Here is a 16,578-nt window from a genome sequence, read left to right as displayed (position 1 = left end):
TTGTAAATGGAGAATCCAAAACCGTTAGGAATTGGATCAGACCGTTGTTAGATCGAGTTTTAGTGGATCTGATAATAACTAGATTGAGCTTGGATTGGATCAAATACGATATGCTATACAAAATATAAATAAAGTTCTTCATATCTCAAATAGTTGACCCAAAAACCATGCAATAGGTAATCAAATCGGATTGGAACAGATCAGATTCGGGTCTGATTCGATCCATTTGACAGTAATCTTAATAGGTTTAGATGGGCCGAGTATGACGAAAAGCCCATTGTAAACATCTGTGCAACTGTTTACCGTTGAAAAATCTGGCAGCGTCAAGTAGGAAGTTTCGGCCCAGTCTCTCTCTTTCACATTCTCTCTTACAATCTCACTCATCATGTTCTTAAGAGAGAGAGAGAGAGCTAAAGACAGCACTCTGGTATCTCTGTAAACATTGTACGCTTGGCCTCGTCTCTCTCCACTTCTCCGTTAGGTTAGGGTTTCCAATTTCTCCTTTTTTTTTTCTTTTTCTTTTTTTCTTTTTTCTTTTTAATTAAATATTTATTGAAATTCGAAGAAAAATTCTTTATAATTATGTTTCTGTTCTTAGTTTACTAAGATTCATTGAATCTTAGCTTCTAAGTTTAATGTAAATTTTCGCTAAAATGTTCATAATTTAGGGAGATCTCTTCTTGTAAATTTTGGCTAAAACCTTTTTCAGGTTCAATGGCGTTTTTCACTTGAGAGTTCTGTTTGAATGCATGTTTTGAAGCTTTTAGGGTTCGTGAAGTTAGTTTTCTGCTTATTTCAGTTGGTTTAGTTCTGAATCTTCGGTGTCCTTTAGTTTGATTTTGTTTTGGAGAGTTTTGTTGTTGTAGATAAAGAAAGTGATGATTTACTGTGACGTAATTGAGATCTCTTACATGTTTCTCTTTGGTTTTTCAGATTCAGGAGTTTCGTTTGGTTAGATTTTCTCCAGTTTTGTTCTAGATTCAAGTTATAATGAGTTTTCAGGGTGTGAGTAGGGTGAGATCATCCAGGAATTACTTGAATTGGGAGATCTACATACAGATCGTCATGGGTTTGATTATGATCTTTACTGCAACATTTTCCCATGGATACACTAACCCAGAAGACGGTAAAGATGTGTGTGTGTCTGTGTGTTTGTTTTTGACTGTATATATTACAGTTTTTGAAAATTCTTAAGTATTTGTGGTGTTGTAATTCACTTGTGTGAGCTGAATTTTTTGATGTGGTTGGAAATTGTCAGTTTTTGCAATAAATAACTTATTTGTTGCGCTGGCCAATCCTCCCCTTCCGGGATGGATTCCTAATGGAGGAGACCCATGTACAGAGGCTTGGCAAGGTGTTCAATGTGTTGGTTCAAACATAACCGGAATGTATGGAAATATTTCCCAAATCCCTTGTCATATAAAATTCAAAATTCCCAAATTAAATGTTGAATTCGATTTTACTAATAGCATTTTTGTTTGACAGAATCATTAATGCTGCGAATTTGGGAGGAGAACTTGGCAATAATTTACAATACTTTTCTTCAATAACCGCATTGTAAGTGTTATTTTTATATCATTTTATTTATTTATTTATGATTTGTTATTTGGCTAATCATGCAAATTTCATTGTAAGTCTCTGATAGACCCACCATCCACATGGTGCACAGTTCAATTGAAAGGACCCATATAGGAGATTTTCTAACCTAAAATCAGTTCTATTGGATGGTTTGGGATCATCATAATTTGTCTGATTTTGGGTCGTCTGTCTAGTGAGCATCGAATAAGTTGAATGCTCCCCCTTAGTATGTGGTGTGCCATGTGGAAGGACAATTGGACCAAGCATCAAAATTCATTCCCCCCCTCCCCACCAAGGTATTAAATTTCTTTTTCAAGATATATTTTGAGTTCTCAGGAGGTAGAATGTGACCTAGAGTAGAAAATTGAATTTTTATTAGGAAACACTGGAAATATTGATAAGTTTTTCATTGAAATTTTGTAAACAACAAAACAAGCATGAAAGTGCAACTTAAGCTGTTGAAGTACAAAAACAATCTCACTTTTTTTAGACACATTTTGTATTGTTCTGATTATACATTATTAAGTTCATACATCTTCATCTGTTTTTTAAATTTTAGTAATAAAATACTAATGTTGTCAACTACTGAGAATGTAATTATTCTAGTATTCTTCTAAATTATGTAGAAATAAAAAAAGAAGAAACAATACAGTTTGGATGGTTTTACGGGGTTCAAATGCTATATTTACCTAAATTTTGAATCTATTGATGTAAACTTGAGGAGCTAATCCAATTCGAAATTTTACATAAGAAATTTGTGCAATGAATGGAGATTTCTATGGAAATATTGCAAAAAAGAAATGTCGGTTCCTTTCGATGTTGGTACTTGGGGAAAAATGAATATATTGGGAAGTGTTCACCAAATCATGAAAATTTAAGACCTTGTGCCAAAAAAATTCTGAATTCTTTTCCATTGTTCAACTATGTTTAATATGTCTATTTGAATACCTTCATTTATGTTTTGGTGCTATTTTTGAGGCAGAGATCTGAGCAACAACAACATTGGGGGGAGTATTCCATCCAATCTACCCGTTACCTTGAAGAACTTGTATGTTTTGTTCTTGACCATTCTATTATGATGCATTTATATAGTAAACTGGTTCACTCATATCAGCTTTATGTTGCTTGTGTGCTTGATCATGAACTTCTATATGGTTCTTAAGCACACCGTCTTATATGAAACATATGATTTTCTTCACCTGTGGCAGTTTTCTTTCAGCTAACCAGTTCATGGGAAGCATCCCAGTTTCTTTGTCCTCACTAACTCAATTGACGGATATGTAAGTTTGTATTTATGTTTTGTTTATCTTGAGGCCTAGTGTTGGAGCTCTTATGGTTTTTATTATTGGTTTTTTTTTTTTTTGAAGTCTTTGCTGTTTTTTTTTTTTTTTTTTTTTTTTCTCTCAGGTCACTCAACAATAATCTTTTAAGTGGAGAAATACCAGATTCCTTCCTGGCCCTTACGGGCCTGATCAATTTGTAAGGGTCCTGTTTAATTTTCACAATTATTTTCTTTTCATATTCCATTTGTAGGTTCTCAACGGTTGATATGGAATCATTTATCCTTTTGCAGGGATTTGTCCGGTAACAATTTGAGTGGGCAGCTGCCAAACTCTTTGGAAAACTTGTCATCTCTGACCACCTTGTGAGTAATTATCTTTACAGGTGTGCTTTTTTCTTCATATCATCAATCTTTTTAAATTCATTGAACTTCTTTGTTTGTAGGCACTTGCAGGATAATCAACTATCTGGGACTCTTGATATTTTGCAGGATCTTCCTCTGAGAGATTTGTAATCTTTTCTTCCACTTTGTGATTTAACTTTGAACTAAATTCATATAATTTAGATGGTTTTAGTGTTTTGGTATTACTTTCAATGTGGGATATAATAGGGACTTTTATCTGCATTTGTTTTTCTTATGAATTGTATTGTTTTCTTTTTTGACAGGAATATAGTTAATAACCTGTTCTCTGGACCTATACCTGAGAAGCTGTTGAGTATTCCAAATTTCAAGTAAGAGTTTCGGAATACACTTGCTGGGCTTACTTGATCATTGAAATATATTACTTTTAAATATGAAAAGATTATGGTTTCAGATATGGAAACCCTGTAAAATTTGACCCACTTGAGTGTCCAGGGGTTTCTCCATTGATTAGCACATAAGACACGGAAGGGAAGTGTTTAGATTAGCAGAAAGATCTAAAATTTATATAAATAAAATATAAAGAATATTAAAATAATTTTCTTTCTTTCTTTTTATACATGATGCTTGTTTCTTAGGTTCAGGGATCTAATAGGAAAATAATACCATCATAATATAGAAACTGGTATTTGTTACTGTCAAACATGTACATCAGTATTTACAAGGATGCCCTTTACAATCATGTTTATATCGAAGTATATGATTTAGAATGTATTGAAAGCTAATATATAGAGAAATTTGATGTACAAGGATACCCTTTACAATCATGTTTATATCGAAGTATATGATTTAGAATGTACTGAAAGCTAATATATAGAGAAATAGATGTACATGGACTACTGAAACACACTGAGCCACTTTTTTTGTCAGGGGTAGGCATTCTGCAATAATATGCTATCGTAGGTTTGATCATGCTTATCAAGGAGATAACCTGGCTGCCTCACTACTATGATTTGTCAATCCTCTACTTAAATTGATCCAAATTGGTATCCTGACTCTGGGACAACCAATCACATTACATCTGACCTGAACAATCTTATTATTTGCAGTGGGATGAGACCAAGATAAATTAATCCATTTTCTTGGTACTCTGTCCAACAATTGTGGGATGGTTTTCCTGCACACCATTTTGGTAGAAACTTTGAACTGTTCACACTATTTAATTCTTTTTTGTGATACATTAGCTTTGGCACTCAAATTTAAATTTGTTTGTCATATTTTGTACTCGGTACAAGTTTTTAAGACGGGAAATGAATGTTGGTCCATTAATAGTTGCTTTCTTTTGACCTTTGGCAACTGCGGATGTACTGTGCAGAAATAATGGAAACCTATTCAACACTACTGTTATTGCTCCATCAACCCCACTGCCACCCCCACTCCCACCTCCACCTCCATCTCCACCTCATTCTGGGGCACCACCAACTTCTGAAGAAACACCCGGGAAACAGGCAAAAGGACCATCTGCATCTGAAGGTCTAAATCCTGCAAGAACAAAAAAATTTTGGACAACTAAAAGGGTTGTTTGGATTTCAATTGCGGGGGTGTTAGTTTTTATTATAATTGCATTAGGAACTGTGCTTTTTATGTCGAGATGTTGCAAAGAAAGGCAAGTGGCTGATGGAATCCCCAAGAGACAGGAAATGAGTGCACTTAAAAGCCCCAAAGAGAAGGCTAATAGCAGTGAGTCCTCAGTTCAACCAAACAATCAAATTGATAAAGGTAAATTATTTTATTTTGTTAAAAGATTTCATTTTGCTTTAATAAATGGCTTATTGAAGATTTTGTCTGAACAGTTCCAAAAGAGGCAGTTGTGAGACCAAAGGATGAACATGAGATAGAAATTAGAACACCTGGTGCAATTCCGAAACTGAAGGACAAACAGGAGACGGAAATGAAACAAATGGGCTTGATTTCAAAGCAAAAGGAGCATGAGATAGATATAGGAGGAATGATATTAATGGAACCTCCCCCACCCCCTCCTCCTCCTCCCCCTCCCCCAACCTCACCCCCACCCCCTCCTCCTCCTGTTGAGAAAGTTATCGTAAATCCGATCGTGCCTACCAAAGTAACTGTAGGACAGCCTTCTGCCAAAAGTCTGAATCCTCCTACTTCTGTGAGGTCTTTCACCATCGCATCTCTTCAGCAATATACAAACAGCTTTTCTCAAGAAAATTTTATTGGAGGTGGTATGCTGGGAAGTGTTTACAAGGCGGAGCTCCCTGATGGAAAGGTAATGTTCATTTGGTTTTGAGACTATCTTATTAGGTTAGACTAATATTTAGTCTCATTATCTGGTCTTCTCTATATGAAGAAAACTGGTCTTCTTCTTGTTGTTGTTGCTGCAAACCAACCAACAAAAGTAACGCATATATTGAAATCTTGTCCAAAACAGTCAAATTATGAGGATCAGGTTAGTGGAAAAGCCATTCGCATAATGTATCACAATATTGACCTATATCCCATGCTTCCTGATTTATGCAGATAAATTATGTATCAACCTTTATCCGATACAACCTACTTATGTTACCCTCTCAAACAAGGACCCTAAGAGCTCGTAAGTCATAACCTTTTATTCAGACATTACTTAAAAAACAATAAAATAAAATAAAACAACAACAATCACTAAATGTTAAGGATCTTATGAAGTCTGAAGTTTTGAAGTAACCCTTTAATAGGAACAATTGAGACGAGAATGGTGGAGGCATCTTAGACAAACCTTTCCACCATACCATCTTGGTGCCATATGTTGGTACCAGATCTTAGAGTAGGGCATGGTTTTCTCTGTTAGAGCCTTCAAGATGCCAAACCTAAGTACGGTTTCCCTTCTTTTTGTTTTCAGTTTCATTGGTTGTTATAATCACTGTAATACCTCAAGTAAATCTAATTGTATAACTGCAACATCCCTTCTTTGAACAAATCTGTCCTGGTATGCACGTGGCGTCCTTGTGCTCTTATTGGACATGGTTTGTCAATCCCTCACTTACTCGTATTTGCTTCTGTGTTGTGTGCATGTTTCTTATGTGTGCATAGAATGGCTTCAAATGCTGACTTCTATTCTTTTACTTTTATTTAGTTACTGGCAGTCAAAAAACTGGACAATTCAGTTTCCAGGCAGCAAAGTGAAGAAGAGTTTTTTGAGCTGGTGTCGAGTATCTCTAAACTGCAACATGCTAATATTATTGAGCTTGTGGGTTATTGTGCGGAGCATGGGCAACGGCTACTTATCTATGAGTACTGTAATAATGGGAATCTCCAAGATGCACTCCATGCTGATGAAGAACTCAATAAGAAGCTTTCATGGAATGCCCGTGTCAGGATAGCCCTTGGAGCTGCAAGAGCTTTGGCGTAAGTACATCATCCAGTTTACATTCAAATGATCTTTGGATCACTTTTATCTTGTTCGTAGATGTTCTGATATGATAAGGGTACATTGCATGTGTGTAGAAGGCATAGGAAATGTATTAAAATGGGAGGCAAGCTGTCTTCTCTATTTTTTCTTGTAACCGAGTTGTCCGGGCCTCTTAGAGTGGCTGACTAATCCTCGGGCACGTGCAGAGATCTTCTAGGCCAATAAATGATGGCAATCACCATAGTGAAAGTTGTAATGAGCAAAAAAGAGAAGTCCAAGTCGATTAGGATTATCTTTTCAATTTGAATTTTGGCATAGGTGATCTCATAGATTGGAACATTAAATAGAGAGCTCCCAATCCCCTTATCCATGGACATCCGGGAGTACATGTTCTACCGGTACTTCTGTCCTTACATGGGTATTCCTCTAGAGGCAATGTGATCATTTGGTTAGTTAAATCTTGTTTATTTGTTTTTGTGACGAAGGTATCTGCACGAGGACTGTCAACCAGCTGCTGTACACCGTAACTTCAAGGCTGTCAATGTTCTACTTGACGATGAGCTTGCAGTACGTGTCTCTGATTGTGGTTTGGCTCCTCTAGTATCATCTGGTTCTGTTAGTCAGGTAATTCAATCTTCTAAAATCTGCAATTCTGGTGGTTATTATTACTACAATTTTTTTTTATAAGCTAATTTTTTTGTGCTTCCACTTGGATAAACCTGTTTTAATGAGATCAGTAACTTTTGAGAGGATAGGTCTTGAACCTTGGTTTGTGATATCAAGTTATCAACACCTATAGACTTTACCAACTAAGTTAGCTTGCACCTTCCTTAGTACACATGTTTGGGATGTTCACCTAATAGTGTATTGGATCGGATGCATTATAATAGGTGTATTGTGACAGGCCAAATCATGTTCTTTTGAAGATTAGGATAAATTTTAGGATCGGATTAGTTATAGTGTGCTTCTATTTTGGTTTTCCTCCATTGTCTACATAAACACTTTTAGGGTCGGTTTGATTGCATGGAAATTCATTTTCTACTGATAATTATTTTTCCCGGAACATCCTGCAACTGAAATGTGTGCGTACCCCAAATCAAGTTGAGTCTGACTTAAAGTCCTAGTTTTGAGTTGAAACTTGCCCACAAAATTACATCTATCTCAACTCTAAATTCCTGTTTTTTTTTCTAATTAAAAACAATGGATACTGACATTGGTATGTTTACTTTCAGTTGTCAGGACAACTCCTCTCGGCTTACGGTTATGGTGCTCCAGAATTTGAGACAGGAACTTATACTTATCAGAGTGATGTTTACAGCTTTGGAGTTGTAATGTTAGAACTCCTTACAGGGCGAAAGTCCTACGACAGGTAAGTGCTGCATTTAACCGATTTGGGTATAATGATGGCTTATTTTACAACTAATTTTGTTCTTGAAAAACTATTTGTAGGTTACGACCTCGAGGAGAACAATTTTTGGTGAGATGGGCTATTCCTCAGCTTCATGACATCGATGCATTGTCAAGGATGGTTGATCCTTCCCTCAATGGAGCTTATCCTGCTAAATCATTATCACGGTTTGCTGACATTATTTCCCTATGTGTTCAGGTGAGTTTCTTTGCAGCCTTCATTTCTGATTCAATGCACATATCTTAGTTAGATCTTCGACTAAAGTAGCACATCTTTGGGTTCAGAATCTCTTAGATGGATGTGGATGTTGTACACGGCAAGCTTGACAAACCCAATTCACTTGCATGGTTTGATATGAAAAGAACTTTGTCAAACATCCAAAAGAATATCCTAGAACTAGTTTCAATCTATAACATGTCGGCACTTGCAAAAGGCACAAGTCCCCCATTGACGAATATTTTATAGGGATGACAGATTAGCCCTACCTAACCATTAGAGAAACTATATGGTAGTATCAGGTATAAATAAGGATGATTTGGTTGTGGCACACTAGTGCACCTTTGTAGAGCTGCAACTCGGCCGGGTTTAGGATCAGCCTGCGCCCAACCCACACTTGACAAATATCAGCCCATGCCAGTGCCCAACCCGACCTCGGGCATGAAATGCTCAACCCAACCCAACCCAAGTCATGTTGATTGGGTTTGTCAGGCTGGCTCATTCCTCAATAATATTAGATAATTGAGAAATGATTATGACTTATTTAAAGATAAGTGGTTTGTAAAAAAATATAAAGTTTACAATTATTTGTCTAAAAATATATTTCAAAGTTCACAAACATGAAACTATAAGCAAATATTAAGAAAAAGATGATGATGATTAACAAAAGTTTGATATGCGAATTGTGAATGAGAAATAAACAAAGATATTTAAAAATATTTTTAAATTATAACCATATTAAGTTCGGATTTGGGCGACCTAATGTCTTATGCCCAAACCCAACCCCGTTTGGTTCGGTCAAATTTTTTTTTGCCCAAACCCGGGACCGAGCCCTAGCTAATTGTGCCCACACCTGACCCAAGGTTGGGTTGAACCCATCAGGTTTGGTTTTGGCCCGCCCAAGTTGCAACCCTATACCTTTGCATCTCGGTGGGACCCACTTCCACATAAGATCTTTGCCACAAACACACATATATTACTGGGATGGTCTGAGTTTCAAATATTTCTTGGATCTTGTTATTTTGGTTATAAAAAGAACACTAACAAATATATACGATGTTTATTGTTTCTTCTATCATATCATCATTTAATAAAAGTAAGTCAGCTAACCTCGAGACTCTTTTGCAGCAAGAACCAGAATTTCGTCCACCCATGTCTGAAATCGTTCAGGATCTCTTAGGCATGACACAGAGGGAGCCCCTGAGTAAGAGGTCAAGAGGGAAATAATTTTAGGCTTTGAAATGATTTTAGTGAAGTCAGCTCAAAGCTGATGAGGTGAGAAGCATACAAAGCTGAAATCTGCCGACAGTTCGTCATGCATTAGTGATGGTGTGAAAACAACTACAAACCTGTGGCCTTTGTTGACTCTGTAGATGATTCATGTGCTCTGAAGAATTCTTTTGAATGGAAGCATCAGAGTAACCCCCACTACAAAATCCTCTCGGTCCCCCTCCTGTTATTTGGCTCTTGCGATTGGTTTTTTATTTTATTATTTATCGTTATGTTCATTAAACTTAGCTGAATTGAATTGTGTTTGATAAAAATGTGCTAATCCAATTGTTATTTGTGGCACAATTGTGCCATACAATTTCTGTCTTCTTTATTAAGAAAGAAAAATAATGGTTTTCTGTTTTTGTTCTTTTTTCTTTTTAACTTTCAAATTGTTCATGTTGCCTTTTCTATTTCATTTCTTAATGACCCAAAAAATAAAAAAATCAGAAGTCAACTTGATCCTAGCTGTTCAACTGCATTATTTTCGATTTTGATAAAAAAAATTAAATTTTTTTTATAGGTGTAAAAGCTCATTAGATGGTATCTCTCTTCACGGAACTATAGATCATTTGCCTTGGGAAACACCCAAAAAAATCGAAAATGAAAATGATTCATACCCAACAAATACATCAAAAATACCTATAGGTGATAGTGCTATAGAAAGTTAAGTCCATCTCTTTAAGGTCACAACATACTATCATGTTCTGCAATCGACGTTGGTGATGGTTTATTTTGTGGGTATTTTTCCTTTTGGATGTCCCTTCCACTAACGTACCCGATGTACATTGTGTCAGTATCCTTTATCCTTCATTTTTGGGTTATCGTATAGCCCTTTTCCCAAGTAGCTCTTTTTTGAGATTTGAATCCAAGGCATTGTATTGGCTCTATATACAAATTATACAAATTCTACCAATACATCGAAAATACCTACGGTGTTAGTGGTGTGCAAACATAGAAATAATAGACCAATTATGCCCCCCAAGGATCAACTTTAAACAAAATCTTCAAAGGATGGTCCTAAATATTCTTTAAAGATTTTGTATGATAAGGAAAAAAAAAAAGATAAGATCTAAGATGCTCATAATCATGACAGAAATCAAATGTTCTTTCCATCGAAAATCAAAATCTTACTATTTTTTTCCCTTGTAAAGACGACAAATTGTGATCACGATCAAATCTCTCGTACAATACTCCTTCTAGATTTGAAAGTTGTGGAATGTTAGGTAAGCCATAAGAATGAAATGAAATGTTTGTAGAGAAACATCTAATAAAATATCAAAGAGATAGTAAAGGAGATATCGAAAATCAACAATAATAATCACACAATGATTTGCTTTTGGTGTTTATATTTTGTAGAAAAGGTGTGTCCACAAGTAAAATCTCTTTTGAGATTAACCTATTTTTATACTTGCTTGCAAACAGTTCCTACGTGCTGACCAACACATCCATGCCTAGAAATAAAAATAAATAACCAAAATAAATATATAAATCCAAAATCTCGAAATGAGGACAAGTAGCAGATTGGGGGTATGTGCAGGGTGCATGGATCACTCGTGGACAAAGTTCAAAATAAGAGTTTCTTGAAGAGGACAAGTTCTCTACACAGACAGAGGAGAGAAGGTCAACCAAAAAGTGCTGAGGTAGAGGTCTTCTATTTTCCACGTGGCATAAATCTGTTGGACAAATTGTGATATAAAAACACTCAAACCAAACTATTATTGAGAGTAATGATTATTGGACATCCCAACATGGCATATTCAAAATACTCTCCTGATGTGGCATGTGCTAGGATCATAGATTTTGTATCGGGATACACAACTGCACATTCTGATAAATTTATATAATTGTGTATCCCGATGAAAGAAAATCTATGATTCTAATACATCCCACATCAAGAGAGTATTTTGAATATGCCATGTAGACAAATTAGATTATTATGACTCATTTATTTATCACTAAAGAGTTGTGATTTTTGAATGCCCCGTGATTTGGTATGGGTTGAATCATAGATTTTTTTTCTTGGAATACTCAATTGCACATCTCCATAAATATGTACAATTGTGAAGAAAAAGAAATCTATGATTTTAACACATGCCACGTCATTGGGTTGATTCTTAGTATGTACGTGGGTCACTAAAATTAGGTGGAAGTGTAGAACAAAATATTGGTGGGGTCAAAGAGTTACTAAATAATGAAACATGTGGGCCCATCATCTCATGTGTTCTACAAGGAATCCTAGACATTTCCACACATAAAAAGTGGTTGGACCATGAATTCTTTTAGTTATAATTATAAATGATCACAAAGAACATTCTTTTTTTCAATTTTTATTCATTAATATTGATAAATTTGGTTGACCTTACAAAAAAGGAACATTTTTGTGGTTTATTATTTTATAAAAGACATAAATTTGTTATAAATGTTTTTTTTTTTTTTTTTTTCACAAGTCTTTGGATCCACATGAAAATGAATTGAAGCCTGATTTTTGGTGTTGATGAATTCATTACCTGATCGATCAGTTAAAATTACATAAAGTCCGAAATAGTTTTAAAAGAATTAGCAAATAACGCTAATGATATTCTGACTCGAAAATTTTCACTCGGTCTGTACCCATTTAATGTGGTAAGGGCACATAACCATTCATCTTTTCCTTGTGTATCCCGAAGAAAAAGATTCATGTTTCTGTGCCCTTGCTACGTTAGTCAAGTACAGAACGAGTGAAAATTTTTGAATCAGAAAATCATGACTCTTAGAAATAATCATTAAAATCTATAAACTTTCGGGTTGACTTAATTTTTTTATTTATTTATTCACTCTTATCTAAATTCATTTAGGCCTTCCTTTCTCATTGAGCATCGTAGTGAATCTTTTTAGATTGGTGTTTTTATTTTTGATCTCAATATTAGGATCCAAATTTCAATCCGATTGGATTTAATCTGATTTGCATAATTTACATAAATTTGGATCCATTCTAATTATTATTTAGTATAAAATATTGAGTCGTGATAAACTGACACTCTTGACACTTGACATGACAATGCGTAAAACCATTGATATTTTTTCTTCGTGATACACAAGGAAAAAAGATCTATGATACTATTCAAATGCCACATCAAGAACGTCATTTTATCATTGGTCTAAAATATTTAAATAAATGTCATATGTTTAAATTAAGAATAATGTTGAATTGACCTCAAGATGGGACCTCACATCGTACACCATGACATGAAAGTGTATGAGAACCATAGATGCTTTCCTTGAGATATGAGTGGACCTCACATCGTACACCATGACATGAAAGTGTATGATAACCATAGATGCTTTTCTCGAGATACGAGTGAAAAGCAACTATGGTTCATTTCCACTTTTACGTCAAGATGTGCGATATGAGGTCCAATCTTGAGGTCACTCTAGCACGACTTTTAAATTAAATACGTAATTTAATTTGAGTCGTGATAATATGACTCTCTAGGTGGCATACTCAATCGACTCCCTGACGTGACAAGTTCTGGAGTGGTAGATTTGTACGTCTTGAGATACATGAGTGCACTTCCCCATAAAAAGTGTATCGCGAGGCGTATAGATCTACAATTCCCAACATATCCACATCAGGGAGCCGATTGAGTATGCTACCTGGCAAGTCATATTATTATGACTCATTTAATTCACATAGTTACTATTTTATCCGATCAGAGCCTAACAAATTGGGATAATGGTTGATTAGAACCTATCCTATAGGCTATCAAATTGGATCCTTATGAATCCAAACCCTCGATCTAGATCCAAAATTATTCAAATAAATCGAATTTCGGTCTAATCCGATCCATTCACAGTCATAGGTCCTACCAATGTCACTTTTAAGAGAGAGAGAGAGGTCTATCTTAAAGCATGGGAACCAAAACAATCCACTGAGAATAAATCCGAGTATGACCCTCTTTGGGAAAGTTGAATAGAGTTGTCGATAAAATCCTCTCACCAACAGCTCAACCATGTGTAGAGAGTTGTTGATTAAACGAGTTTCTCTAAAAATCAAAATCAAAATTCAAATGAATACCCATAACTTTAAGAAAATAGGGATTTACTCAAAAATAAATAAATAAATAAATAAGAAATTTGTGTTTTTTTCCTACTTTTTCTTCTTTTTCATTTGAGTCGTGATTTTTTGATATCCCCTTCGACACGCATCACCTGACGTGGCATGGGCTAGAACCATAGATTGTTTCCTCAAGATACACAACTGTACATCCCCACAAATATGTGTAGTTGTGCAATCCAAGGAAAAGAATCTATATTTCTAGCACATGCCACATCAGGGGCGTCAGAGAATCATTATTCTTTTCATTTTTCTCTTTTTTTTTTTTTTTTTTCAAAATATATTTTAAAAAAAAGTTTAAAAGATTTAGGGAAAAAAAACTAATCCATTATCCTCAATTGGACAAAGACAATATATTCTTAAAAGTAATTCTAAAGAAGATTAAGTTTCTTGACAATGATATTAGGACCATCACTTGGATGGTAAGAATAGATTACCTACAACTAAAATTAGAGATAAAGTTAAGAGAAAGAAGAGAGTAGAGAAAGATGAAGTAATCTGAAGGAGAAAGTACCACGCCATGCTAAGTTAGTTAAAGTGTGAGTCTTGATCTCACGAATGAAGTATGAGTTTGTTGTTAAGAAATTTTTGTGCCAAACTGATGAACTACTGGCATGACGCCGTGTGTCTTGAAAAAGCACTAAAAATTTGAACTTCTAACCGGTCTTAAATTTTCTCTCCATCAACCAATCACCCTTGCTTTTTCAATAACACACATGACGTCATGCCATTGGTTCATCAGCTTAATAAAGAAATTTATTAATAGTAAATTCAAACTCCATGAATTGGGTTTAAAATCTACCTCCCCTAATAATTATTGACTTATATATTTAAAAAAAGAGTCACATTGGAGTGACCTCAAGATTGGATCTCGTATCCCACATCTTGACGTGAAAGGGGATAGAAATCATAGATGTTTTTCAATCGTACCTCGAGGAAAGCATCTATGGCTCCCATACACTTTCATTTTAGGGTGTGCGATGTGAGGTCCAATCTCAAGGTTACTTCAACATTATTCTTTATAAAAAAATGAAAAAAAAAAAATTGTTATATTACCTTGAAATAACACTTGAAGTAGCAGAAGATCATATAAATTTTTTCTTGAGATACAAATGATATAAAACTTGAGGATAAAGGACAATGAATGGTTCTTTGCATACTTGAGTGCTTCATGAAGTGTTATTTTGAGTCATGTAATAAGGTTCATAAAAATATTGTTAACCCAGAGGATATTGTAAAGACTCCACCCCCTATTTCTTTTATTTTAGTAATATAATTAATTGAATTTACTTTGATTAGTGTGAAATTCCTTAAATATCTTTGCCTTCTTCAAAATATCATTAACGATTCTTGTAAGTAGAGCATCTTTTTAAAGGATATATAGAGTAAGGAGGAACATTTGAATAAGTTTGATTCTTTATCAGATCGTAAAAATTCACTTTTCAAAAATCACTTCCTTATCTTCGAGATCAAACATTAATTATAACAATGTGATAGATGATTCATTGGGATTGATAGATGTAGCTTAATAATGTCCAAGCAATTTAAAGGAGATTTAAAAGATGTGAATTTAAAATACACATATATATATGGTTCCCGTTCCCCACTCTAAGCTTTACCCTACACTTTAACAAACGTGTTTTGTCCTACATAGGTTAGAAGTTTTGGAATGAGCTGATTTTTGGTGAGGATGATCTCTATGGTGAGGAGATCATCCTCACCAAAAATCAGCTCATTCCAAAATTTCTAACCCCATCAAAAATGATTTACAAAAATGGACGATCCACAATTTTTCAACTTTAAACATGGGATTAAAAATTTCGGAATGGGTTGATTTTTGGTGAAGATGATCTTCTAATCATAGAGATCATCCTCACAAAAAATCAGCCTATTCCAAAATTTCTAATCCATGTAGGACAAAACACTTTTGTTAAAGTGTGGGTAAAACTCAGGGTGTTGAACATTTCCCTATATATATATATATTTAACATGGGTCCTGTTCGCCACCCTTAGTTTTACCACACACTTTAACAAACGTGTTTTGTCTTACATGGGTTAGAAGTTTCGGAATGAGCTGATTTTTAGTGAGGATGATCTCTATGGTGAGGAGATCATCCTCACCAAAAATCAGCTCATTCCAAAACTTCTAACCCCATCAAAATTGATTTACAAAAATGGACGGTCCACGATTTTTCAACGTGTAAACATGGGGTTAAACATTTCGGAATGGGCTGATTTTTGGGGAGGATGATCTTCTAATCATAGAGATCATCCTCACCAAAAATCAGCTCATTCCAAAACTTCTAACCCATGTAGGACAAAAAACGTTTGTTAAAGTGTGTGGTAAAACTTAGGGTGCTGAACATTTCCCATTTAACATTAATGGTGGAGTGACACAAATGAAGACACAAATATTGTGATGACGCGCAACTAACCGTAAATACTTTTTACTCGTATTTTTATGAAAAGAAACTACGGTTGCGCGCCACTATGTCATTGTCTCCCATTTGTGTCCCTGGGCGCTTTTTTTTTTTTTTTTTAATTGAGACGCAAGGAGTAATTTGATTCTTCGTCCTTTGTCTGCATGCAGGCCATCTCTGGTCCTAAGCCACAAGTTTTTAATTTGGCGTTCAAATTTCAAATATAAACTTCTGTCGTATCCAGGGTATTTTCGTATTTTCAACAAATTCAAAACAAATGTAAAACATGTAAAAAAAACTTTGAAGCGGAGGCAGCCTACTTCAAAATTTTGAACAAACCCTCTTCATTGAATTACACGTGGCATTTAAAAAATATTCTAAAATTTGGTGAAGTGTAAGAGCGTGAAATAAATTCAAAATACCACGTGTCTTCTTACGAGGATGGTTGCTTCAAAGTTTTGAAGCAGCCTGTTCGTATTTTGATCAAAATTCATGTAAAAACTGTCTCTATCATTGTCTGAATTCTAAAACCGGGAACTG

The 16,578-nt window shown here is 35.0% G+C and overlaps 1 protein-coding gene across 3 annotated transcripts; it reads left to right on the top strand.

Moving 5' to 3' along the window:
• The first annotated feature begins 324 nt into the window (after window positions 1–324).
• Window positions 325–9,892, top strand: LOC147390386 (protein STRUBBELIG-RECEPTOR FAMILY 3-like). Of its 3 annotated transcripts, none has more exons than XM_086458136.1 (17): window positions 325–481; window positions 934–1,126; window positions 1,259–1,388; window positions 1,486–1,557; window positions 2,561–2,626; window positions 2,787–2,858; window positions 2,986–3,057; window positions 3,152–3,223; window positions 3,304–3,369; window positions 3,526–3,591; window positions 4,596–4,999; window positions 5,074–5,510; window positions 6,354–6,625; window positions 7,115–7,253; window positions 7,862–7,998; window positions 8,079–8,235; window positions 9,382–9,892. In XM_086458136.1, exons 2-17 carry the CDS (start codon window positions 991–993, stop codon window positions 9,478–9,480), a joined length of 2,397 nt encoding a protein of 798 aa, XP_086314262.1. In that variant the 5' UTR covers window positions 325–481; window positions 934–990; the 3' UTR covers window positions 9,481–9,892. The 3 variants fall into 3 exon arrangements, with proteins under 3 accessions (XP_086314262.1, XP_086314263.1, XP_086314264.1); XM_086458137.1 differs by lacking the exon at window positions 325–481 and adding an exon at window positions 579–768; XM_086458138.1 differs by lacking the exons at window positions 325–481; window positions 934–1,126; window positions 1,259–1,388 and having other exon boundaries at window positions 2,798–2,858.
• Window positions 9,893–16,578: the final 6,686 nt, after the last annotated feature.

The sequence above is a fragment of the Akebia trifoliata genome, chromosome 11 (assembly GCF_017979445.1).
Source record: "Akebia trifoliata isolate Shusen 1 chromosome 11, ASM1797944v1, whole genome shotgun sequence".
NCBI lineage: Eukaryota > Viridiplantae > Streptophyta > Magnoliopsida > Ranunculales > Lardizabalaceae > Akebia > Akebia trifoliata.
Note: the sequence above shows the minus strand (reverse complement) of the source record. Positions and strands in the feature narration are given on the sequence as shown.

Excerpts from the sequence above, each read along its gene's own strand:
- LOC147390386 (XM_086458136.1), top strand. The coding sequence starts at position 991 with ATGAGTTTTCAGGGTGTGAGTAGGGTGAGATCATCCAGGAATTACTTG. Across the intron at positions 1,558-2,560 it reads TTTTCTTCAATAACCGCATT|AGATCTGAGCAACAACAACA; the intron begins GTAAGTGTTATT and ends TTTTTGAGGCAG. Across the intron at positions 8,236-9,381 it reads TTATTTCCCTATGTGTTCAG|CAAGAACCAGAATTTCGTCC; the intron begins GTGAGTTTCTTT and ends ACTCTTTTGCAG.